Source organism: Chanodichthys erythropterus, chromosome 23, assembly GCF_024489055.1.
Source record: "Chanodichthys erythropterus isolate Z2021 chromosome 23, ASM2448905v1, whole genome shotgun sequence".
NCBI lineage: Eukaryota > Metazoa > Chordata > Actinopteri > Cypriniformes > Xenocyprididae > Chanodichthys > Chanodichthys erythropterus.
Genome location: NC_090243.1, coordinates 27,036,243 through 27,064,080, shown reverse-complemented (window position 1 = coordinate 27,064,080; position 27,838 = coordinate 27,036,243). Strand labels below are relative to the sequence as shown.

Here is a 27,838-nt window from a genome sequence, read left to right as displayed (position 1 = left end):
ATTGCAATATGTTTAAAGTGCAACAGGTTATTTAATATATTAAGTATTTATGATGTTTAGTATCAAAACGAAAGGACTCTGTCCAGTAGATGGCACAAGACACCAATCAGCTCATATCTGTACATATATATGCTATGTTTAGCATTTAATACCGTAAGTATAGCTGACAAACAGTCCTAATATCTTCTGCTGTGTCATCAGCAGTCATAAGTTTTTCCACTCTGACTGACTTCGGCCATTTTAGTAGCACACATGTACTATATCACAAATATACAGGAGGCACATTAACATTAGTTATAGTGTATTAGATATTAATATAAGTTATTAGTATTAAGCGCCATAAACATCACAATATGAAATGTACAAGTATATTTATTATGGAATATAAAACTGTATACAAGTATTAATATTTTTATATTATATATAAATATACACATCATATTTATGAAACAATAAATAAATATTAAAAAGTACACACATATTTAAAAGTATACACTTTATAAACTGTGGAAATTTGTCAGAAGTTACATATGTGAAGCCACGCCCCAAATATCACGAACCAATCGTGGCCGTGTCCGCAGAGCCCCTTCTGGTCACGTGACTGGCAGCAGTATTTATGGAGAAGGTTCTCGCTGGTATAAATGAACTCAAGGCGTGAAACAGAGTCTCTTTTATTGAAGTGTCACTGCTGTTCTGAGGGAGTCCGAGCTACAAAGTAGCTTTGACAAATATCAAGCATGGCAGGTATGTGACAATGATTACACTTTATAAATTAAACAGAGCTGTTTAAGTGTAAGGGTTACTGCAAAGCATCTATAAATAGCTGTACGATTTATTTACATCTTATAATGTTGAGCTCTGTGTACTAATAAGGTCTGTTAATGAGGACTGTTCTTTGCATATGCAGCACTATGGATGTAAAGTGTGTAATATATTTGTTTATATACTGGCATGATTACTTATTGTGAGTTTAAGATAATACTGTTATCTAGTTATTTTGGCACAACGCAGACTGCATTAAATATGTCCGAATTATGAACGCATTGTTCTTTGGAGTCGGATTTTTGAAGCGGTTCTGAACGATTCGTTGCTGAATCAGATTCAGGTTCTCGAGTCAAGAGTTCGAACCGAGAACCGCCTTTTTTTGATCCGAGTTAACAATTTGATTCAGTCTTCTTATTTTGTGTGACTCGTAATGATTATGAGCAGAGGAATCATTAAATGCCAAACAGGTTTGGTTTTAATAGATGGCATTTCATTAAACCATGCAAAAAATTTTCAAATGAAACATTTAAAAAATATTGTTTAATGCAAATTAGTTTCTAAATGCTCTTTTATGAGGCTACAAACTAAAAACAAACCCCTTTTAATACAATTTCTTTTTTTTCTTCCTTTTTTTTTAAGAAAAACGTAACAATATGGCTTTTCTGGAATATTTTAGATCATATGCCAAGCAAAGTTTTAAAGGGATAGTTCACCCAAAAATGAAAATTTGATGTTTATCTGCTTTCCCCCAGGGCATCCAAGATGTAGGTGAATTTGTTTCTTCAGTATAACACAAATGATGATTTTTAACTCCAACCGTTGCCGTCTGTCAGTCAAACAATGCGTGTAAATAGGAACTCCATTAATAAGAGTAAAAAAAACACAACAGACAAATCCAAATTAAACTCTGTGGCTCGTGACGACACATTGATGTCCTAAGACACGAAACGATCGGTTTGTGCGAGAAACAGAAACGTATTTATATAATTTTTTACCTCTAATACACCACTATGTCCAACTGCGTTCAGCACTCGCTTAGTGAGGTCTGATCGCGCTGACAACTGAAGTGATGTCTCGCACTCATTGAAGCAAAGTGCAAGAGATCACTTCCGTCATCAGCGCGTGTTTTTTGACCTTACTAACCAGATGCTGAAAGCAGTTGGACATAGTGGTGTATTCGAGGTAAAAAACAATATAAATACTGTTCGTTTTCTCACACAAACCGATAGTTTTGTGTCTTAGGACATCAATGTGTCGTCACGAGCCGCAGGGTTTAATTTGGATTTTTCTGTGCATGTTTGTTTTTTTTTTACTCTTATAGATGGAGTTCCCATTGACATGCATTATAAGACTGACAGATGACAACGGTTTGAGTTAAACATCATCATTTGTGTTATACTGAAGAAACAAAGTCACCTACATCTTGGATGCACTGGGGTAAGCAGATAAACATCAAATTTTCATTTTTGGGTGAATTATCCCTTTAAGGAGCCATGCCATGAAGTAAAAGAATCACTGAATCCGTTTTTGAACATATTTTTGTATGAATTGTTCAAATGAACCGATTCTTTGAATCAAATTAAAACTGAACAAAAATCTGTTTAATTCCTGCAAGATAATGTGAAATTAAATTATTAAGATGTTGTCTGTCAGTCATGCCATGTTATGCTCATCTGTAACCCTCTCATTTCCTCAACAGAACAGGCATTTGTCACTTTGGCTACGAATGATAGCTATGCAAGAGGAGCTCTGGTGCTCGGAAAATCCCTTAGGAACTACAAGACATCAAAAAAGCTGGCGGTCCTCATTGGACCCCATGTGTCTGATCAGTCAAGGTACAACATGTCAATTTCAGCCAGTATAGTAGTGCGTTGCAAACCCATCTGACTGTTTTTGAATGTTTTTAGGGCAGTGCTTCATAAGATCTATGATGAAGTCAGGCTGGTGGATGTGCTGGACAGTGGGGACACGGCACATTTGGCCATGATGAAGAGACCTGATCTGGGTGTCACATTCACCAAGCTGCACTGCTGGACTCTCACACACTACTCAAAATGTGTGTTTATGGATGCAGACACACTGGTGAGTGTTAATTCAAGGTGTGCCTTGTCAAAACATGTATGAAGTATTTATAATGCAGTTTGTCTGTGTGGTTTGGTATGTCATTTGAATTACACTGTGCCTCATTAACTCTGTGTGAATGTATTCCACTGCATTACGTTTAACTTGTTTGACTTGCACTAAGCAGTGTAGGTTTCTCTACATATCTTTAAATTAATACAATTCAGATTTTGTTTTAACCCATAAGAGGCTGCATTTATCTGATCACAAATACAGTAATATTGTGAAATGTTATTACATCTTTAGATCTTTAGGTCTTTAGATCCCTGCAGTTTTAAAGAGAAAATACTCAACAATAGTGGTGATGTGTAAATTTGCACATGCTTTGTCTTAAAGCATATTAAAAACACCACATAGACATATAAACAACATTAAAAACTTGATTTTCATCACAGGGGGTCTTTAATATTTTTTTGTGGATTTTTTTTTTTTTCTTTTTTTTTCCAGGATTCTTTGACTAGAAAGTTTAAAAGTTATTTGGACCTTTCTCTTATGTGCACAAAAATTGACCACAAATATTTATTAAATGATTAGTTCACTTTCAAATTAAATTTTCCTGATAATTTACTCACTCCCATGTCATCCAAGATGTTCATGTCTTTCTTTCTTCAGTCAAAAAGAAATTAAGGTTTTTGAGGAAAACATTCCAGGATTTTTTTCCATATAGTGGACTTCAATGGAGCCCAAACAGTTGAAGGTTAAAATTAGTTTCAGTGCAGCTTCAAAGGACTTTAAACGATACCAGACGAGGAGTTAGGGTCTTATCTAGAGAAACCATCACTCATTTTCTTAAAAAAATAAATAAATAAATTATATAAGTTTTAACCTTAACATCTTGAACTAGCTTTTTTCTTCTTCTCTATTTGAATTATAGCAGAGTAGACACCAAGTGTATTACTGCCCTCCACAGGTCAAAGTTTGAACTAATTGTTATGTACTTGCACTAGCATATTGTATATGACAATTTAGTTCAAACTTTGACCTGTGGAGGGCAGTAATACACTTGGTGTCTACACTGCTGTAATTCAAATAGAGAAGAAGAAGAAGAGAACTTGTTCAAGATGAGCATTTATGGTTAAAACATCAAATTTAAATTTTTCTTTTTTTTTTTTCTTTTTTTTTTTTTGGAAAATGAGCGATTGATTTTTCTCTTTCTCATCTGGGATCGCTGTAAACTGTAATTTTGACCTTCAACCATTTGGAGGCCATTGAAGTCCACTATAAGGAGAAAAATCCTGGAATGTTTTCATCAAAAACCTTAATTTATTTTCGACTGAAGAAAGAAAGACATGAATATCTTGGATGACATGGGGTTGAGTGAATTATCAGGAAATTAATTTAAAAGTGAACTAATCCTTTAAGCAAGTAAATTGGGCTAATTTTGACTTCATGTTCACAGTTCTGATGACAAGTTTCACACTTTTTTTGTTCGCTGTAGGTGGTTTCAAACATAGATGAGCTGTTCGACAGAGAGGAGTTGTCTGCAGCGCCGGACCCCGGCTGGCCTGATTGTTTCAACTCTGGTGTGTTCGTGTTTCGCCCGTCCATTGAAACCTATGGCAAACTTCTGCAGTACTGCACAGAGCATGGCAGCTTTGATGGTATGTAAATCACCAGCATCATTCATTTTTGGGTGTGTCTGAGCTCTGAATTTGTAGTTTTCAATGCTATGTTCTTCCATTGTAAAGGCCTGTTCACACCAAGAAAGAGAAATATAGCGACAATAACTACATTAGCATCCACAGGAACAGACAATAACATCCTGTTTATTATAAGCATGTGCTGCAGTTTTATCATCTGCCACTTTAAATGCTCAAGTTCTTTTCACAAGATGTAACATAAGTCTCTGGTGTCCCCAGGATGTGTCTGTGAAGTTTCAGATCAAAATACCCCACAGATCATTTATTATAGCTTGTCAAATTTGCCCCTATTTGGGTGTGAGCAAAAACACACCATTTTTGAGTGTCCCTTTAAATGTAAATGAGCTGCTGCTCCCGCCCCCTTTCCAGAAGAGGGCGGAGCTTTAACAGCTCGCACTTCAGTTGCTCAACAAAAACATAGCTGGAGAATCTCACGCAGCCAAAATGAGGATTGTCAGTAACGGTGTTCAGCCTTACATTGTTCAAACCGGAGTCGACACTGATGGAGAGACTCAGGAAGAAGTTACAACTTTTAGAATGAAACTCGTTTCTGAATGGTTAGTGGATAAATGTATGTAGTTGCTGTGGAGTTGATTCAACTCATCCACTAGCATGTGTCGTCATGTTAATCTTTTGTGCAAATCTAGCATTTAATTGACCCTCGTTTGTGAAGCAGTCCAGTGTAAAATGACGGCATGACAACAACAGTCTACTACAACAACTCTTCCTCTTCTCTAAAGCAGCCCAACATGGCCTCACCCCCTGTGTTGTGTGTTCTTGGGGGCGGGGTTTATATAGATTTTGGGGTTTGTAATGCCACCAACCCAGGAAGAAGCTTGTTGTAGTCTCTACCAACCGTTTGTTGTAGTCCTTAAAAAGTGATTTCTGTAAAAGAAAATATCTCCCTTTGCGAGCGTTGTAACTTTGCAGATGTTGTTTACGCTCAAACAGCAACATTACACACTAACTACAGTTAAAAAGGTGAAATCATAATCAAAGACCCCTTTAAAAGGAGAAATTCTGAAGAATGTTTCTGCTGCTCTTTTCCACACAATGAGAACTAAGCAAAAAGTTGCCATAGGCTGTATAGGCCAAAATGCTAAAAGGTATAATAGAAGTAGTTCAAGTGACACTTTAAATTTAAATTAAATTCTGAATCTTTTAAATGTTGTGTTGGATGGCTGCAGACAGTGTAGGGCAACTTTTTTGCATATATTTATCATATTCATTTTTCACAGAATTTTTACTTGGATAAAAAAAAAAAAAAATATATATATATATATATATATATATATATAATATATATATATATATATAGTGGTGCCTTTTAAATTTTAGGGTGAGGATCCCTCACATAAAGATGATCATATCGACAACATTGTCAAAAAATCCCCCCCTCACATGGATCCGCGAAAACGACTAAAAATGCTCTATTCTGCTGCCAGGCCAGTAGTTGTTGATGTCACTTTGTAAAGAAACACTACGCGCCTGTAATGTGCTGCACAAGTCCTGAAAAGTGAAGCCAAAATGTTTTGATGGCCCCCAGGTGGCTGGATGCAGTATAGCTCATAAACCCCGCCCTCTCCATGTAATCGAATGGAACGAGAACAATCTAAACTACTAAACAACTAAAAATTCAAATTACACTTCAAATAATTTTTTTCCCCAAAGATGGTTTCTGTCATTTTAGGTAGTTTTTATCATGCTGATATAATTTTGAGTGTTCTGTTTTGAAATAAAATGTTTGTGTTTAGTTATTTATTTGATGCTATTAAAACTGGGGTGTGACGTCTTGATTGACAGCTGAGATTGACAGATTCTCTGAGAGAAGTAGTCACTGAGGCACCAACAGAATTTTTTGGGGGATTTTTGGGATTTGCGTTGTAGTACACAATAACATGACGTACTATTCATTAGGACATAGCATAGTACATCATGGCGTAGGGTAAAACGTCATGGTTTTGTGTACTACGTGGAAGTTAACGCTTTTTGGACATACATCGAACTTGTATGGCTGTTGCACTGGAAGCTCGTTATTTTACTTTATAAAGTTTTAAATAAGGATATTTGTCTTACACAAATGCATTGATTCACTTCAGAAGGCCTTTATTAACATCCCGGAGCTGCGTGGAGTATGTTTTATGATTGATGGATGCACTTTTTTGGACTTAAAAATCTCATCCTCCAATCACTCCCATTATAAAGCTTGGAAGAGCCAGGAAATGTTTAATATAACTCAGATTGTGTTTGGCTGAAAGAAGAAAGTCATATACTCCTAGGATGGCTTGAGGGTGAGTAAATTATGAGTAATTTTCATTTTTGTGTGAACTATCACTTTAAAGCTTCCCATATGTATCTCTCTGGTGATCAGGATGCTTATCAAGTAATCGAGGCCAGGCATGGCTAAATAACCCGGCAGAGTTATTTTAGATAGTTATTGAATCTGAATGCATCTTCCTTTTCATTCTGCCTTTCCATTCCGTTTGAAACATCATAATCACACACCCAGTAGTTTGATGTGTGCTCATCTTACACATAATGTCAGCACAATTAAGTTGCCCTCGCTTGTTTGCATCACAAAATTACCTTAAGCGAAAATGCCCAACAGAGCCTCCCGAGTATTGCCCAACACAGCTGGTTCATAAGCCCGGCAAGAGGAATTTGGCACAAGCACTCGTAGCAAACAAAAGCTCTTTCAAGGCAACCCTCTTTTTCCTTTGCTTTAGGAGCCAAGGGCCTTTTTCTACAGCCACCTCTTGGCAAAGTTGCTTGTTATGCAACTTTTATGGGTTTTAGTAATGTGGTAAAATGGCTAACAGGACAAGACTGTGCATGTTTCTTTTTCCCTTTGCTTTGTTTTTTGTTTTTTTTACCCATTAGTTAATAAAATGCAGGACAAATAATTGTTTGCACATGCCAGCTTGTGTGAGTGACTTTCAGGAAACTGATGTATTGGTGTAAGTTTTCAGCTTGACGACACAGTGAACCCATTCTTGCATGTCTGACCGTCGAGTAACCAATTAGATTGCTGCATTGTGAGGGAGGGCTCTGGTGCACTTTCTGAAATTAATTGACACTGCTTACATTATGGAGACTGGCATCTTTTCAAAAGCCTGATTGTTATGCTTTTGTTACTCCACAGAATCCAGTGGCTCTTTTGGGCTGTCATAAACAGGGTCTGCGCTTATTGCAGGCTCTATAGATGCTACACAATCTTCCCAGCTTGAGTTTTTGGTCTATTTTTGTGAAGTGACCATCCTCTGAACATCCTCTGGCCCGGTTTAATGACACCTCAATGCTCTAATGGAGTGGTAATTTGTAATGATTGCTTTATTTTTAGCAGGGCTAGTTTGTCTGTGGTCAAAACAGGGATAGCTTGAACTCTTGACTGCTGCCAAGTTGTCTTGCGGTATTCTCTGCTTAAAGGCACAATATGTGAGATTTTTGGATTAAAACATCCAAAAATCACTATAACGATGTGTTATATTTTGTTGACTTGTGTACTTACATTATCCCAAGAATGTTTTAATACAGAGAAATAAGATATTTTAACCCGGACACGGACCATGTCGCCTATCAGTGACATTAATACCCGCGTTATCCACGATTTCCGGTTTTATGGAAACCATAAATTATTTTATGTGAAACTATGGAAACACTAAAGATGCTTTAATATATAATGTGTTTTATTAGATAGGTGAGAAACTGTTTGGATAATTTCATCAACAGAAAACTAATCATGTTATATAGCTCAACACAGTAAGGCCCAATCCCATTTCTACCCCTTCCCCCTTCCCCTTTCCCCTACCACTTCGTTTTGTGCGTTCACGTGAAGAGGTGTCTCAATTCTATTTTGGCTGGAGTGGTAGGGGTAAGGGGAAGGGCCAGATAGCCCTTCAAACGAAGATGTTTCAGGACCACACTTCAAACGAAGGGGTATGAGAAATTTCCCTGCATACACAGACTACTGTGCTGCTAGAATGCGTGTAGTGTTCATGGTAGTGATATTTCCACTCAGGATTGATCACTTATGTGTTACCTGGCTGCCAGTTTCTCCGTAGCTTGCTAAACGCGCTATTTGAATGATGTGAACACAAATGAGTGATACAGTTAAATGAAATATCTGGTCATCCTTCATAGCGCAGTAGCTATTTGCAATTTGTATGGTCTGTAAACTTTTGTGTTACCAAGGCAACAACTGATTCATTTGTATGACATTGCAAAGAGCTAGGTAGAAAACACAACCATATCCGTACCGGCTTGGCACAAAATGCAATGGTTAAACCGCTTGGCCCGATGGAAAAGCGGCTTCACCAGTCTTGGGAAACTTGAAGGCTAATACGTTTTCGAACTGAAACTGAGTGCCGTCCAAAATACAGAGCAAAACAACGTTGTAATCTGTTAAACGTGCTCAAGCACTTCATTGCTGTCCATACTGGTTAAATGCTGCAGGACAGTAATAAAAGAAACTAGTTAAAAAAGTTTGTTAAGACAAACTTTAAGTTGGCTTGAAAAAGTCAGTCCAGGAAGTTTGAAGTAGTTTTAAAAGTTTTCAGTTTCAAAGTTTAAGTTTTACTTTAGTAGATAGATAGATAGATAGATAGATAGATAGATAGATAGATAGATAGATAGATAGAGAGAGAGAGAGAGAGAGAGAGAGAGAGAGAGAGAGTCAGGGTACTCAAGGTGGTTTCTAGGATTTTACTATGCGGTTGCTAAGGTACTTAGGATGGTTGCTAGGCTGTTGCTATGTGGTTGCTAGGGTACTCGGGGTGGTTGTTAGGTTGTTGCTATACGGTTGCTAGGGTACACTGAGTGGTTGCTAAGATGTTGCTAGGCAGTTGCTATGGTAACCTTGATGGTTGCTAAGGTGTTGCTAGGCAGTTGCTAGGGTGTTCTTGGTGGTTGCTAGATGGTTGCTATGGTAACCTGGGTGGTTGCTATGATGTTGCTAGCTGGTTGGTAGTTGTCACAGATGATTAATATGGAGTTTTTAGCATGTTCTTAGCCCAATTTAGCACTTAGCTAATCACTATTAGCATGTAGCTATTCACTGCTAGCATGTGTAGCATGTTGGAAGTCCAGATTGCTATCATGAGTCAAAAGAGCCAACCGCCATGTCTTCTATGATGTTCTGATGCAGAGATATGCTGCGTCCCAATTCGCCTACTTATACTACGTCCTAAAAGTATGTACTGTTTTCTTTTTTTTAAAGAAAAAGTACATACTTTTGAGTGTGTAGTAGAAGAGTATGCAAGTTTTGGGACATACTACCTCGTCATAACTGCGTCTTTAACGGACGTTCTGTTGCTTAGTTACTCAACCTGTAACTGTTTAAACTACCCTGTCAATCATCTTGTCACAGTAAAAATCCTCCACATTGAATTAAATTTATTTTCCTACCGTTTCGGAGAGAAATGTAGTCGCACGTTGATCTGCCAGTCATGGGTCTTTCATGCAGAGAACTCTCCTCATCTTTGCATTATGATGCATTTAAAAGTTAATGACCAAACACATCGTTATAAAAGTTCACAATGCTGTTGCAGATGAAATATAATGTGGATAACATTTAATAAATATCTTTTTGTCAGGTTAGACACTGCTTATTAATCATTCAAGCCCCTTTATATTAACCGTCGTACCTCGCACGTCCGTCATGTTTGTAGTTTTTAAACACTTTTTATTCGTATTTGTAGTTCTAATCGAATCCTCGTCCACAGCGCAATGTGTTATGGGCAATATTAGCCGTTAGAAGTGTACACGGATCTGCACTTCGAATTCTAACCGGAAAAAGTACACCATCCGGGTATCTTTGGAATACTCATTTCAACATACTACGATTTGGAACATACTAATTCTTTTTTTGAATACTATTTAGGACGCATAGTATGCAAATTGGGACGCAGCAATAGTTTCAATGGATTAGAAATAGTACATAGAATGGCACTTGAGTCTAATTGCATTTTTGAGTCTAACTGGCTTCCGTAGTTTAAATTTGAATTTTGACAGTTGGAATTTGAAAGTCTTGGCTCATTTGAACATTCCGTCAATGAAAGTCAATGGGATTTTTCCAAGCTTTAATAGTCATTCTTAGGAAAACCGTAAGTCGGATCAGTTAGAAAAGAGATAGCAACTCGAGTCAGAACAGTTTGAATGTCTAGTCGGAGTTTGGAGTTTGTAGAGTTAAAGCTCTAGGAGGAGTAGCAGTCAGAAATTTTAGTCTCAGATGAAAATAGCATAACAATATGTTGGCTTTTTCAAGCCTTGTTTAAATCTCGATTTCTTGATTTACCGTGAGTACCATGTTTAACCATGACTAATATCGATCTATCTTACTGAAGTCTGCAACAAGTGTCTCATAGCAGCCTCTGAGTGAACGCAGAGTTGCACTATAATAACTTTCAACACACAAATGTATCTAATATGATAAACAGCGCTGTGTTACCCCACATACACATGACCAGAAGAAGCGGAAGCGGTGACTGTGACATAATAAAAGCTCCACTGCTCTCGAGTCGTGTGTCGCGCTCGTCTCTCACGCCATCCTTAAAAATATTTTGGTTTGCAGTAACAGTAAAAAAAAAAAAAAAAAAGGGTCGGTAGGACGGTCTATGTATTTTTTTTTCAAGTTTCAATGTAAAAAAAATAAAAATAAATTTTGGTGATGGTGATTACGTAGGTATGAATTTAAACAAATTAGCATATCGTGACGTCACTGACTGGGTCTTTCAACCTTTGCCTTCGGGCGCAGCAGTGTTTCCACTGTCGGGCCTAAAAAGCGGGTGTGCTAGTGCGTGCCAGGGCCAGTCGCGTTTCCACTGTCACTTCCGGGGCTTGATCGTGCCTCATCGGGGCTTCCTCGGGGCCAACGGCCCGGGTTTTTCGGCCCGCCGAATAACTTGGTCCAAAGCGGGCCAGCTCGGGCTTGAGGAGGGAGTGGGTACGAGCAAAGGCGGAGTTTATCTGTGTGTGAGACGGAGGTGCCGATGATTACATGTAGGTTACCAGCTAACACAAGCATTAAAGACTTTTAAAATCAATTTAGCTCAAAACTCACTTTCAGACAGCAGCAAGTGTTTTAAATAACTTATGTTTGTGATCCGATGTGGATTCTGATCACCAAGACTATGCGCGCTATTACCATAGTAAACATGGTAAATACGACGGCTTGAAGAAATCAAAGAAATATACGTAGGCTATCACAATAATGTAATTATTTTATCTGTCAGCACGTCTCGTCTCTCAACGGGTTGAGACGAAGCGAACGCACCGGCCATAGTGTGACATCCGTTAACCAATAGTGTAAACATAGATGACGTCACGGGTTTTTATTTAAAAGAAAGAACGTAGCCTTCGTTTGTATGTTGGCCTAGGCTATTTATATATTTACAAATCTTACTAAAATATAATTAATATTATTTTATTGCTTTTGTATTAGTTGTTTGAAGAGTAAAAAAAAAAATGTGGTCGGTCTTAACCAAGCGGCAACCTCCCCCTTTCTCTCGTGAAGCCAATACAGAAGTAACTTAAACTGCGATTCATCGACTGGCCGCTAGGGACAGGCTCCAAAAGAGAGCAGAATCTCATACAGTCCCATGTTAAATTGGCCAAGTTTATAGCAGAAAAAAACATGTTTACAAGTTGGTTCAAATTGTGGTTTTGGTCTATACTGCTATTTTTGCCCTTCATGACAACTCTGAGGGGGATGAATTTTTTTATAACTTATCCGTTTAAATTATATTAAGCCTTAAAGTTCTGCATAATTAAGGGCGTGGTCACTTGAGTGACAGGTAGAGTGCGCTGCTGTCTGTGAGCCGTCATGTTACCTCAGCTGCCACTGAATTTGGCATCTCAGCCGTTTTTGTGCTTTTTTTCTCGATTATTTTATACAATTATAAAATATGGCTTGCTGCATAATATTTGAGATGTGTGTCGTAGATGTGCATACATGGGGAAGAGAGAAAGAACACACGTTGTTGGATCGTGGCATTGGCTGAAAGTTTTGGTTGTGAGATTTACAACAATGACAATACCAGGAGGATATACAACTCTGACAGCACTGCTTGGATATTATAACTAAAACTGCTGCACTATTTTGAAAAATATATACTTTGGACACAGGCTCAATTTGTTTGTTAGATACGATCGCTGCTCAGATTGCATCCTTTCTTGAAGAACGATGACAGAGAGCAGATCATTCAGAAGAAATGTGAATTGTTTTTTTTTTGTTTTGCAATGGACATTTATATTTTACCCAAGTGCCACAGATTGGATTCATCTCACGATCTCTATTATAAAGGTATGAAGTCCCATTTGATTTTCCATGTTGTTATTTGCACACCCAACACTACTGGTGTTGGAGCATCTATATCTTAAAGAAACACCGTAAATTGACAGTAAACCTTTAGAACTTTCTGATGTTAAAACTTATCTTTATTAATAATTTAGATTCCTTTGCTTGCTAACGTGGTCACATCGAGCTAGGCGGGCGTGGTTTCAGCAACCAATCACATCAGCTCAAACCACCTCCCCGCCTCTTTGCCCATTTTCAGTTATCCGGGAGTGACGTGCGGTGACGCGCAGCTAAGATGGCCGCAGCCTCATTTTCGCTTCAAAACTGCTGTTCAGAACTCTATGGGTGACGTCACGGACGCTACGTCCATATTTTTTTACAGTCTATGGTCTTAACGCAAATTTACAACCGGCAAGTCGGTCGGACTTAAAGCAAAAAAAAATAAAAATTTGAGTCGGTCCTAAATTGACAGTGTCGGTCGGGTTACGGCAAACAAGAATATTTTTAAGGATGGCCTCATTAGCAATCGCTCCAGCAGCTTCGTTCCACTCCAACACCCTGCAGCATACTACAGTAATGATAATATTTAATACATTAGCTAATCCATGAAAATGATTTCTGTTTGAGTCCCATCGGATTCTTTTCCACTGACTGTAGACATAAAGACAACACCTCCCATGATTCCGCGAAATCATGTCATTAAGCTACACCTTGGTTTTGAATAAGCGACCTCTAGCGCCAGAAAATTACATATTGTGCCTTTTATGAAACTGAGTTTGGGAGGGAAGAAACTAAGAAATTAGATTCACATTTCGGATAGAAAATGTGGATTATGCTTTTCTATGAAACAATGCTGGAGTGTTGGGGATTTTAAACTAAAGAAATTAATAGAGCAGTGAGTATGTTTAGTGATAATCTCTGTGATAAGCAGTTTCAAGAGTGTTTTGTGTAAAGAAACCAGCAAAATCACCTCCGGTTTTGTTGGCCGTTCATTCAACTGGCATTCAAAGACAAAGCATTGGTGTGTTCTCTCATATACCTGCAGAGTGAAACAGGGCATCAAACAAGCATCTTTCCATTTCCTCATTTATTACAGTCAAGATGACCTGGGGCTATCATGTGGACTTGTTCTTATCCTCTGCCAATGTAAACCAACGAAAGACTATGTACATTCCTGCACAGTTCAGATCATCCCATCAAAATGAACACTTCAAGACTGCAGTAATGTTTGTAGAGCCACTTGCACAAGGAAAGCCCCGGGGGGGCGATTCTGAACTTTGTTTCAGGGCATCTGACGGCACGCCCAAATAAACTGGCTGTGGATTGGTTTAGCTGGTAAACCAGCATGCTTTGCAAGCACATTATTCTGAATGCTCCAGCATGTTGGTTAATCTGTTGTAGGCACGTAGCATTATTTGAGTTTCAAAAGCTCTTTTTTTTGGCTGGAAAAGAGGCTGCTGTATATGGTTTGTGCTGACTATATTCATTTCCTCATATCGTGCACATGGCCTGTCCTGGAGCAAACATTCATTTGTTTTAGCACAGAGGCTGGCAATAAATTCTGAGTGCAGTCCAGCTTAGCTCACACACAGGTCACTTTCAAACTCAGCAGCTGTTTGCCAGCACAGTGAATTCGCTGTATTTTTGAGGCCCTTTTCACCCTCACACGAAACTTCAGATTATGTGGATTCTAGGGGTGTAACGGTACATGTATTCGTCCCGAATAGCGTCTTTTTCATGCTCAAGTGCTGAGCGCTCAATGTATTTACCAGTCACCTGAATGTTCAACTTTGAGTAAAACGCTGCGCTCATCACTGTAACTTTTTAGCCAGCTGTCCAATCAGAGTGGAGGAAGGGCGGGTCAAATACAACACTAGCCAACTGTCACAACTTTCTTGCTGTACAACGACATCAACAAGCAGAGAACTGAACAAAATGGATGAGAAATTAATATTGCTGGTCTCTGAACATGCATAGCAAGTACTCTACATTCTGTCGACATTTTTAGTCTGAAACAAATTATCTGCAAATTAGTTAAGCGACAGTGCCGTGGATATATATACTTAGTAATGTCTTAACTATTTAATATATATTCAAATACATTTGTCATGACCGTAACTTTGTAAGTGATTATATTTAAAAAATGAATTGTCCATCATGAAACCGCCATGTTTGTGTACTGTTACACCCCTAGTGGATTCAAATTGAAATAACTGGATTTTGCCTGCGAAATTCCACCAAGCAACAGTAAATGCTAGGTACAATTCATCCATGCATGTGAATCTTTATAATTAGAATATCATGTTTCAGTAAGATGTCAGGCTTCCCTCTGGTGACATACACATGCAGGATTTTTCCAATCATTTTGTACATATAAATCCCTCCTCTTTCTTAGGGTATGTTTACACAACTACGATATATTAAAAACAGAAAAGTTTTTCCTTTATGTATTTCGCATATAGACGTTGTCAAAACGATCCCCGTTTGTCAAAACGGATCCGTGAAAATGATTAAATTACGCTGTATTCTGCTGCCAGGCCAATAGGTGGCGATGTCACTTTGTAAAGAAACACTTTGCGCTTATAGTCTGAACATGTTATATGCATGCGCATGATGTCACAATTTTCACAAATTGTTTGGTGTTATTTAAATTCAGATCTGCTTCCATCCAAACAACAACTGATCAATAAAATAAAGACCCAGCCTTTTTACTTTTTCAAAAATCTGTTTCACTCAAATGTACATCACAATAAGGAAGATCTATCACTACTTCTGTTTCATTGACTGCTTCCGAAAATGTCACGTCAGTTAAGGTTTTTTTCATATGTTGAATAGGGAAGGCGTAGGATTTAAGCATAAGCATTCTGAACTGTGTTACAGTTCAGAAGAGGCGTTACACTTTCTTCGTAAGTTGAATATGGAAGGCAGTCTGGCGGAGGCTAGATATTTTACTTCATAACTTGTTAAATATGGATATTTTTCTTACACAAAAGCATCGCTTCACTTCAGAAGGCCTTTATTTACCCCCCTTATAGCCTCCATGGAGTGTGTTTATGATAGATGAATACACTTTCTTGAGCTTCAAACTCATTGCCCCATTCACTGCCATTATAAGGCTTTGATGCGTCAGGATATTTATTAATATAACTCTGATTGTGTTCATCAGAAAGAAGAAAGTCACCTAGGATGGCTTGAGGGTGAGTAAATCTTGGGGTAATTTTCATTTTAAAAAGAATGAATCCTTTAATATTAACCAGCTGTCTGCATGTCTTCGGGAGCACTATTAATATTACCAGTGTCCTCCTGGATTCTGTGTCTCCTACTGACTGTACAGCAGACACATGATCTCAATAAAGGCTGATTAAACAGCCTTTCAGTGTTTGTATGTGTCATACTGTAACATGTATAGCCATGTCTCTGTGTCATGTGTGTCCTTGGTGACCTTTGAGCAAGCATGCAAGAACTAGGCTGCTCTTTCAGACCATGACCTCTTTTAGATATGTTGTAGGGTCTTTTTTCAACTAGTAAGCACCTGGGCACATTCCTTGTACTGGAGTAAAGATCCTAACTGGTGTTCATATTTTTTGAATTTCCCTGCTATAAAATGTAAAAATAGCCATCCTACACTGCTGTGTATTACAGAACTTATTGTCTTTGTTTGCTAATTGGATTTCAGGCAAGTATTTTTTCATCACTTGGGGCACAACATATTATAATCAATGCCATTGTTTGGAGCTGTATCTCAATATACTCATTTTCACTCACTGTCCATTCACTATGTAGTCCATAGTTTTGGGCACCATATGCCTCTGTCTTCCCACACTGACAGCTACTCTGAACAAATGCATCAGATATCATTATACAAAATGACAGTGTGAACAGTAGGAGGTTATTATAACAACTTATAAACAACCAAAATCACTACTAAAAAATACCTTAGCAAACCCATAGCAAAAGCCTCACATAACAAAACACCACAAAGAATTCAAAATGTAACTTTTATACTTGATTTTGTTTTATACACTCTAAATAATATAGGTCCTAAAAAGGGGGTTTCCGCAGCAATGCCTTAAAAAAGCCATTCTGAGTTCCACAAATAACCTTTCTTAGTGCGAAGAATATATAAATGATAACCTTTTTCCACTATAAAGAAACATTTGTGCAATGGAAAGGTTCCATGGACGTTAAAGGTTCTTCATGGAACCATAGATGCCAATAAAGAACCTTTATTTTGAATATTGTACTACATTTTTTTTTCCCTATTAATTTTTATTTATTTATTTATTTATTTTTTTTGTTACAATGCAGTTTTAAATTCCTTTAAAAATAAATAAATAAAAATACTGTGCCTCTATGGTACTTTCAACAGATCAATTACATTTTTTTTTTTTTTGCCTTATTGGTTAAGTTGTTAATTTTGTTTGTTTGTTTGTTTGTTTGTTCTATTTATTTGCTCATTCTATTCATTTAAATGTTAAAAATATTATTTATTTAAAGGTGCCCCAGAATGCTTTTTCAGAAGATGTAATATAAGTCTAAGGTGTCCCCTGAATGTGTCTGTGAAGTTTCAGCTCAAAATACCCCATAGATTTAAAAAAAAAAAAAAAATTTTTAACTGCCTATTTTGGGGCATCATTAACTATGCACTGATTTTTTTCAGTGCGCCGCCCCTTTAATTCACGTGCTCCCTGCCACACAAGCTCTCAATTATATTACAGCACATTTACAAAGTTCACACAGCTAATATAACCCTCAAATGGATCTTTACAAGATGTTCGTCATGCATGCTGTATGCATGCTTCGAATTATGTGAGTAAAGTATTTATTTTGATGTTTATATTTGATTCTCTATGAGTTTGAGGCTGTGCTGTGCCATTAGCCGTAGAGATTTATAAAGAATGAAGTTGTGTTTATGAATTATACAGACTGCAAGTGTTTAAAAATGAAAATAGCGACAGCTCTCTTGTCTCCGTGAATTCAGTAAGAAACGATGGTAACTTCAACCACATTTAACAGTACATTAGCAACATGCTAACGAAACATTTAGAAAGACAATTTACAAATATCACTAAAAATATCATGCTATCATGGATCATGTCAGTTATTATTGCTCCATCTGCCATTTTCGCTGTTGTTCTTGCTTACCTAGTCTGATGATTCGGCTGTGTGCAGCTCCAGATGTTACTGGCTGCCCTTGTCTAATGCATTTCATAATGTTGGGAACATGGGCTGGCATATGCAAATATTGGGGCGTACACCCCGACTGTTACGTAACAGTCCGCGTGTTTTCCGGAAGTCTTTTAAACAAATTAGATTTACATAAGAAAGAGAAAGCAATGGAGTTTGAAACTCAATGTATGTCTTTTCCATGTACTGAACTCTTGTTATTCAACTATGCTGAGGTAAATTCAAATTTTGAATCTAGGGCCTCTTTAATTACTCAGTTATTTCTTCATTTAATAGTTTATTTAATCGTTTATATTTTGTTAATTATTTGTATTTTATTTATTCAAATTTAATTATTAATTGTATTGTTATTTATATATTTATTACTTAATTCATGTTTATTTATTTAATTGATTAATTATTCATTTTAGTTGTTTGTTTTAATTTAATTATGTATTCGTTCGTTTAATCAATTTTTTTTAAATTAATTTAATTGTCTAATTTTTTTATGTTGTTAATTTGATTTATTTTAATGTTTATATTTAATTATTTATTCATGTTTATATTTTGTTAATTATTTGTATTTAATTTGTTGTTCAAATTTCTTTGTTTATTCATGTAATTGTTTATTATATTATTCATTATTTATTTAATTCTTTTGTTTATTTATACATTTTAGATATTTATGTTTTCATCTAATCATGTTTTTATTATTTCATTTAATCATTTATTTATTTTACATATTTGTTTAATCGATTATTTTTTTATTAATTTAATTGTTTGTTTGTTTATATATTTATCGCTATTACATTGGTGACACTAGTGGTGCAGAAATTACACGCTTATGCTTTAAATGCTTAAATTAAGGACTTAGCTGTGTTTACAGTGTTCTAACTTATATTGATAAATTAAATAGAGCTAAATCCATTTTGTGTGACATTATTCAGTATTTGTTTGTCCAACAGGAGGGGACCAAGGAGTTCTGAATGGCTTCTTCAGTGACTGGGCAACAGCTGACATCACAAAACACCTTCCTTTCATCTATAACATGAGCAGCATAGCCATCTACACATACCTTCCAGCTTTTAAACAGTAAGTGTGACTCCTTGACTTCATCGGCGGCCCTGTTTGACACTATATCACTGATTTTGGCATGTGCTGGCCTTTAGGATGGGACAGTAAGAGGATATACACACGAGTCACATGAAGACTGCTGATGCCGTAACATCAGGTTACAGGAGCTGAGGAAGGAAGAGTGTGAGACGGGGCTGAGAGTGTCAGAAAAATAATTTCAGGACACACTCTCTCTAATTTGAAAATGTTTTCAGCTGCCAGTAGTAATAGTATTCATAGTATTTTTAGCTCAGTTTTACACCATTTACCATATGTAAATCCATTTAGCTGATTTTAACCCACAGACAATGCAGATTTCAGTCTGGCCATTTAACCAGTTAAATCCTGATGCATTACTTGACCTCAAAGCAATAAACACATTTTATTTTCGTCCCAACATCTAAGCACATTCATAAACCTTATGGACACCTACTATCATACAAGAATGCATGCTAACTATATTTGGGGCCAGATTTACACTACTGGTGTGACCGTGAGTATAAAAGGGCACCTGTGAAATACGTCATCCTCTTTCTTGTCTTCAGGAGACCGTTTATTTGTTCATGAGTTACACACGTGCGTTTAGCTCCTGAGGAAGCTGAATGCTCACACTGAATGTATTTCTCAATGAAAAGCTCTGTTTGCACCATCCCTATTCTTGAGGGATGTAGGACACTCATTTGGGTGGAATGCTGTCTTCTTTTCAAGCAAGCTGGATGCACTAGGTATGATGCATTCACTAGACTGACTACAAGAGACAAATAAGGATCTTTTGACTTTCTGCTCTCTCCTGAGGGATAGTAGCATGAGTGTTTTCAGCTCTTGAAGTAGTTTACAGGAATTTACTCAGCAGTGCAATCATGTCTGTTCCCTATTCTCAGTGATAGAATCTGTCGTTTGAACTAGCGTGCTTGAGTTTAAATGCACGCTTTTTGCGATGTGGTCGCAGTAATTGGTTCCACCCAGGCTTGACTCTCTCGAGGGGTGAGAGTTGAACGCCTGCACCCCATACCTCAGGTCCCACGACCGCCATTACGGTGATGCAGGATAGTGTGCGGGGGGTTGTAGGCAGAGCACGGGCGAGTCAAACAGGAAGTTTTCCTTTTTTGGCTGCTCTTGTTGATTCAAGTAATACTATTGTTTTTGTTATTTATCTAATTCTGAGGAATTAGAGACAGAAAGGTGCTAGTTGTTGTTATTATTAAAACAATTAGGAGTTGTGGGAAGTTATAGCTTGCAGCAATGACAGATTAGATCTGACTTGGCTGTATGAGACCAATTTTGTGGAAAACAGTTTGTCTGTACATAACTGCCCTGCTCCTGTGAGCCTTCCTTTTTTTCCTTTGATCTCTGTGCCGTGGCAGAGAGATGATAAGGGATTCCATATTCGGCCCACATTAATCCTTTATTACAGAAATGTGTAAGGATTGTGTGAGCATGAGAATGTGTCAATGCCTCCCTACTATTTCTCAGTAGCTGTGGCGTCCTCATTGAAGGCTCCGACCCGGCCATTTGGATTTTTATGTTCTACTGACTGACAGGTTCAGTAAGCAGAAGTTGTGGTTGCTGAGCCCTGCTTGGTTAGCAGTGTCAAGTTGTTGCCTTGTAAGCCTCCTTGATAATCTGCCTTGAGTATAGGACATTGTTAGGCCTCCTTGCTTTAGAGAGACGTCATGCTGTGGTCTCCATCCTCAGAGTTCAGCTTGGTAGTTTGCTAGGTTGCTGGGCTCTCTATGAGCCTCCTTGGCTACTGCCTTTACAGTGAAGCGTTGATAGGCCCCTTTCCAGTATAGAGAGTCATTCTTCTCAGGCCTCTGCTCCCTAGAGCTTCATCTGAATAGCAGGTCTGAGTTGTTTGGCTTTGTGAAGCCTCCTTGGTAAGCTGTTCTGTTCTGTGATGCGGTCTGAGAGTTGTCATGTTGAGGCCTCCATCCTCCTCAGCACCACTGCGTGGTGGAGCTCGTTGTTAGGCTTTCCGAGCCTCCTTGACCACTGCCTTTAGGAAGCACCATGGGCCTCTTCTTGTTATAGAGAGTTGTTTTAGCCTCCACTCCCTTGAGCTTCACCTGCATAATGGTGCAAGTTCTTAGGCTCCATCAAGCCTCCTTGGGAAGCTGTTTTGGACAACAAGACTTAGTGATGAACACTCTTGTCTTGAAAATTGTCGCATGGAGGGGTTTTTCATCCTTTTTAGACCAGGTAGTGTTGCCAGGTTGTTAGGCTTTCTTTTAGCCTCCTTGGCTGTTGCTTTAGGACTGGATCATTGTTAGGTTTCTTCTCACTATGAGAATCTTCCTGCTTTATAGATCAGCAGTCAATATTGTCAATTTGTTAGGGTTTGAGCCTCCTTGAGCTTCCTTGGCTACTGATAAAGTGTACTGTTAGCCCCTCTCTTTTAGAGTCTTTTTAGCTGGAGTGCTGCTTCTCAGTGCACCATCTGGGGCAGCAGCATCAACATCAAGTTGTTAGGTGCGCTGCATGTCTTTTTGATAGGAGCTTGATGGGGTAACAATGCTGAGTCTCTCTTGAGCCTCCTCGGCTGCTCCATTGATAGACCAATGTTAGTCCTTCTCTTTCTAAGAAAATTGTATATTTAGGCCTCTGCTTCTCTAGAGCTCCGCCTTTTTATGCAATTCTGAGTTGTAGGCTCTCTTAAGCCTCCTTGGGAGCTGCCCTGAGTATAGAACATAGTGAGGCCTCCTCTCGTCTTAGAGAGACAACATATTGAAGTCTCTGTTCTTGGAGCCAGAATTGAGCAGTAGCACTGAGTTATAAGCTCTTTTCCTGAGCCTCCTCTTGTGCACCCAGGTTGGGAGTACTTTTAACCATTGTCTGTTTGCTCCCCTGAGCTGCATCTGCTAAGTTAGTATCAGGTAGCTAGGCCTTGTATGAGGCCCCCCTGACAGACACTGGATATAGCTAGGCCTCCTCTCTCTCTCTCTCTCTCTCTCTCTCTCTCTCTCTCTCTCTCTCTCTCTCTCTCTCTCTCTCTCTCTCTCTCTCTCTCTCTCTCTCTCTCTCTCTCTCTCTCTCTCTCTCTCTCTCTCTCTCTCTCTCTCTCTCTCTCTCTCGTCCTTATGATAAGGGGCTAAGTTGCTAGGCTGTCTGTGAGCCTCCTTGGTCACTGCTCTTGAACTAGATTGTTGTTAGCCCTCATCACTATGAGTTGTTCTATTAGAGGCCTCTGCTCCCCTAAGCTCCGCCCATTATTGTGTCAAGTTCCTGTCCCTGTTTTGTAGCCTCCTTGACAGGCTTAGGATGTAGAGTATTCCTATTAGGAGCTCATCCATAGGCTAAGTGGTTAGGCTCTCTGTGAGCCTCATTGGCTACTGCGAGTGTTGCTAGGCCTCCTCTTGGTACAGAGTTATCTTACCCCCCAGAGCTCCACTAGGACAGCACTTGCGAGTTGTAGGCTCTTTGTGAGCCTCCTTGCAAGATGTCCTGTACGTGGGCCATTGTTGGGTCCCCTATCAATTTAGAGAGTCATCATACTGAGGCCTCCACTCCTAGAGCTCGGCTAGGAGGTAAAGTAGTATGTTAAGTTGTTAGGCGTGAAAGGTTGTTAGTGTGAAATGTTGTTAGAATGCCTTTCATTATGAGAGTCGTTGTATTGAGGTACTGCCCTTGGGTTAGAGCATTGCTAGGCTTCTTGTTTGAGGGCTCTACTCTTCAGGGCTGTCTGAACACAAGTTCTGAGTGTTAGGCTTTCTGTAAGCCCCCTTGGATCCTGGCCTGAATATGAATGTCGTCTCATCCTGTAAAGGCCTCCGTTCTTGAGATGCTCCGGTCTATGATTGCATTGCTGGTGTGTACCTTAGGAGTGAGGACTCCTTTTGAGTCCTTTGACTTGGCTCAGCCAATAGGGCACTCATCCCTTCAGCATGGAAATGTGGGTATTCTGTTCCCCATAGTGACCCCTAGGGGACACAGCGTGAGTTTGCTTACGAAAGGGAACGTTTCAGGTTATGCATGTAACCATGGTTCCCTGAGAATAGGGAACAAGTTGATGCGTCCCTTTGCCATGCTTTCGGTATTCCTACACGTCTCCTTCAAGAAGTGGATGACTTAATTCACAGGTGCCCTTTTATACTCACGGTCGCACCAGTAGTGACATCATAGGCTACCGCCTGCCAATGTCAAGTTCATTGTTGTGTTTAAACTCATGCTTCAGACTCCGGATATGCTGGAGGCATTCCCCATAGCGACCCCTAGGGGATGCAGCGTCTCGTTCCCTATTCTCAGTGAACAATGGTTACATGTGTAACCTGAGACATTTTTTGATGTCAAAAGAGGGTGTGTGCTGGCATAAGCTGTTAGTAAATCTGGCCCTTAATGTCTTTCTGTCCACAGATATGGTGCAAATGCAAAAGTAGTCCACTTCCTGGGACAGATGAAGCCATGGAGCTACACATACAACCCCACGCAGAGGAGCGTGCGAGGGGACGTGCAGGCGTCTTCTCACCCCAGCTTCCTCCTGGAGTGGTGGGCACTGTTCAGCGGTGAGGTGGTGCCCATGCTGCTCAGAGAGTATGGAGACCAGCCCTTCTACTCCGGCTGTGAGGTCAGACACCAGATAATATTATCAGATAATAAAACATCCCTTTCCTTGGTTCTTCATGGCCATGTCCCAATTTTCAATCTATCTAGATTTTATTATAAATATACATGACTTTTCCAGGTCTAGAAATCACAACTTCATATTTCCAGGTTTTTCAAGACGGGGGGAATCCTGGTTCTTCAAAGGGGGGCATTTTGTGTGGGATTTACTGGATAAAAGAAACTGAAAATCTCTACCTGATAAAGTGTTGTAGAGCTTGGCATAACTACAAAAATATAAATTCATTTTAAATGTCAATATTTTGTTTGCGATTTACTGGACTTCTTCCAAATTCTACAGAACTTACCTTTTTTTATTAATTGAATGTTTTAATTGCCTGAATTCTTCTTTTGGCAACAGGAGGAAGTTTCCGAGAGTGAGCAGGTCCAGCCCCTCATGTCCTCAGCGGAGCGCAAGCAGAGGTGGGAACAGGGCCAGGCCGACTACATGGGAATAGACTCTTTTGACAGCATTCAGAAAAAGCTTGATGCTTTCCTTAAATAAAAAGCCACAATTTTAAACACACTGAAATTCAGCTATGCAAGTGCGTCACATTGCGGTACGCTAACTCATCACACTCTTTGTCTTCTTCATACAAGCATTTATTGCCAGTTGCCTGGACTTTACCTTTGAATCTCATGCAAAATGTGAATTCTAATATACTTAGCAATTTTATTGATTTATAAAGGGAGCTTTGGGCCACCGAAGTGTCAGCTTTCTCAAGCTCAAAGTTTCAATATTTTAATGGTGTACTCACCAATGTTGCCAACAATTTTCAATGGAAAGTAGTTAAAGCCTGCTCAAAAAGTTTTTAAATGTCTCTAGATACACCAACTGTCGGCACTTTACATCTGTTTTCTCTCCTAATCTGTGCTCACATACACTGCGTCCGAAATCAAATACTTCTCTACTATATAGTATGTGAAAAACAGTATGCCAACAGAGTAGTATGTCTGAATGCATAGTTTTAGGTAAAAAGTACACAGATGACCCACAACTTCCGGTGTCATGAGAAATCGAGAAACATTCATTTGAAATATGTAATTGAGAACTATACTGGAAGCAAAAAACATACCTAATATAATATAAGCTAAGCTAGCAGGCTAATCGGGTAGATGTATGCTGTGCTAGCACATAAGCTGACTAAAAAAAAATTAAAAAAAAAGAGTAAGAATGAGAAATGCTTGATTTCACAACCTATAGCTTCAGTTATATACTAGAAACCATGTAATTTAAAAGATGTTCATGATCATTATAACACATTTTAAACTATATTCATAACGTGATTTTGCAGGAATTATAATTAGGTGCTAAAAAATACTACCCATTAAAAGTTTGCTGAACCAATGTGATCGCTCGGTGTCCTAAAGGAGACCCGATTCCTGGGGGAACTCGATTTCTCACCACACTGGCGAGATTCTGAAGTATGCATTCGATGGACACTTTACTATCCCATGAGGCCACAGGAGAGGATTTATGAATGGCAGTGAAGTGACGCAACTGGCATTGGTAGGTCACGTGACTGTAACATGGCAGATGTAGTACGTCCAAATTTCATTCATATTATCCACATTCATGCTATATTTATATCGCTTATGAAGTAATATACCTACTCAGACAGTATGTGATTTCAGACGCAGCAATACTGTATTTTAATATAATATATATAGCTGAATGTCAAAGAAACCTGTTCTCATTTACAAATTTTCTGTCAGACAACAGAACGAGTGATACAGTGACTGACTACATGTTAACCAGCGGTCCCAAAAAGTCGCTTTAGGGGTGTGAAAAGTCGCTAATCTAGTCACAAAGTCTCATAATTAATAGTTTATCAAATTCACAGTGATGCAGATATACTGTATTCAGCATTAGTATTCATCTGACCAATGAGGGGATGTTCATAACCCAGCTTTTATAAGGCTACTGATGTGACTGGATTGTTCATCTCATGGTAGGGCACATGCTTTTAAACATAAAGTATTCATTTTATATTTAGTGAAAAAAATGACATAATGCATCTTCAACTTGATGCACATCTTGTTGCCAACCTCAGCACATAAATAAACTATGGTCCCATATATAATTCTCTTTTAATAAAGATAAAAACTTTTCTTTTTCTCTACCTATTGTTTAATCTGTGCCTTAAAGGGTTAGTTCACCCAAAAATTACTTACTCTCATGCCGTTCCACACACGTAAGTCCTTCGTTCATCTTCAGAACACAAATTGAGATATTTTTGATGAAATCCAATGTCTCAGTGAGGCCTCCATAGCCAGCAATGACATTTCCTCTCTCAAGATCCATTAATGTACTAAAAACATATTTAAATCTGTTCATGTGAGTACAGTGGCTCAATATTAATATTATAAAGTGACGAGAATATTTTTGGTGTGGCAAAAAAACTAAATAACGACTTATTTAGTGATGGCCGATTTCAAAACACTGCTTCAGGAAGCTTCGGAGCGTTATGATTCTTCTGTGTCGATTGATGATTCGGACTGCGTGTCAAACCACCTGCCAAATTGCTCCGAACCGCTGATTTGACACGCTGATTCATAACGCTCCGATGTGTTTTGAAATTAATTGTTGGCTATGGAGGCCTCACGGAACCATCGGATTTCAACAAAAATATCTTAATTTGTGTTACGAAGATTAACAAAGGTCTTACAGGTGTGGAACGACATGATGTAATAAATGACATTATTTTCATTTTTGGGTGAACTAACCCTTTAATGTTTCACTTTTTAAAGGCTTGATGCTCTTGAATGTCAGTCTGGTTGATCTGATTTTTCATCATGCTTTGGATGGTGTATTTTAGTTTACAGTGTTATTTCTGTGTCATCACTGTGCAACCAATTGCCACTTGTTTTTCCTCATCTTTTTTTATATCTTTGTCTGTATTTTTGTTTTATCTTTTGTATCTGTTTCCTTTTATTCAGTGTTGCAGGGCCTTTGTCCCCCGGCTACAAAATAAAGCTTTTGAAATGATCATGTGTGTTATGTGTGTTTGATAGCCACTGTAATACATATATAATACATTCATATTCTACCTCTGTCGGGAACATCTTCCACCAGAACCAGGCTTGAAATTGAAACATAGTCTTGCAGTTTTTTTCAACTCCTTACAAAATCCTTACTCCCTCAGTTTCTGAAACCTGACACTCAAACAGCAGAACCACACACCAAACCTGCAAAACCATACACTAATTCTTGGCCAGCGACTCTAACATGAAGTATTTTGATTCATTTTTCAAATACAACCATTGTTTCTGTCCAACTACACATGGGTGATGTATTTCTTTTCTTTACTGTGTAATACTGTATTCACAAACACAAATGGTTACAGTGAAAAAATAAATTGTTTGGTTTCAATCTTGCTTTCGTTTTCAGTTTAACATGAATCTCTCTGCCAATTACTTTGTCTTTTACAGAAATGTATATAGGGGCTCATGAAAGAAGAGCTTTAGGTTTTGAATAACTGTGTTTATATTATACAAAAATAGAATATTATGGCAAAGGTGTTTGCAAAGTAAGACAAATCAAATGCATTTGAGATGTGTTTGTGATATTTTGAATGCAGTGCTTCATATTGCAAGAAATGCGAGGCATTTTGAATTTTGTGTGTGCATTTCTTGGATTTGTGTGTAAAGTTTTGTGGGGGGGAAAGAGGCAAAGTTTTGAATGTGTGTAAGCAGTTGAAAAAAACTAAACAGCAATCCAAAAAAAAAAAGGGGGAAATTATGATTTTATAAATTATATTACAGCGACACCCTGAGGTTAGTGTTGAAGCTGCATCTTTACATGCATCATTGTAAGTGTTTGTAATCATGAAATATTGTTATCATCACGCAGTTCTTAAGTCAAACAGGTTTGTTAAAATAACAAATATGGATTTGTTCTGCTCTGGTCTTTTATCTTTATTCTATATACACTACTGGACAGGTTGCATGAGAACAAACGATTGTTATTGTTAAAATAAAATACAAAGAAACAGCAAACGTTTTCCATATTAAAGAATTGAGTATAGTTTACTGTACAATAACAAAAAAAATCGTAGACGTAAATATGTGATAATTCTCGTTTTTTTTTTTTTTTTTTTTTTTTTTTTTTTATTATTTTTAATTAAAAATGAGCAACAAAAAA

At 38.2% G+C, this 27,838-nt stretch overlaps 1 protein-coding gene across 1 annotated transcript; it reads left to right on the top strand.

The window, feature by feature from the left end:
* The first annotated feature begins 622 nt into the window (after positions 1-622).
* Positions 623-26,848, top strand: gyg1b (glycogenin 1b). Its single transcript, XM_067377593.1, has 7 exons — positions 623-744; positions 2,465-2,600; positions 2,673-2,847; positions 4,325-4,487; positions 18,951-19,077; positions 23,449-23,659; positions 24,056-26,848. Exons 1-7 carry the CDS (start codon positions 738-740, stop codon positions 24,197-24,199), a joined length of 963 nt encoding a protein of 320 aa, XP_067233694.1. The 5' UTR covers positions 623-737; the 3' UTR covers positions 24,200-26,848.
* The last annotated feature ends 990 nt before the right edge of the window (positions 26,849-27,838 follow it).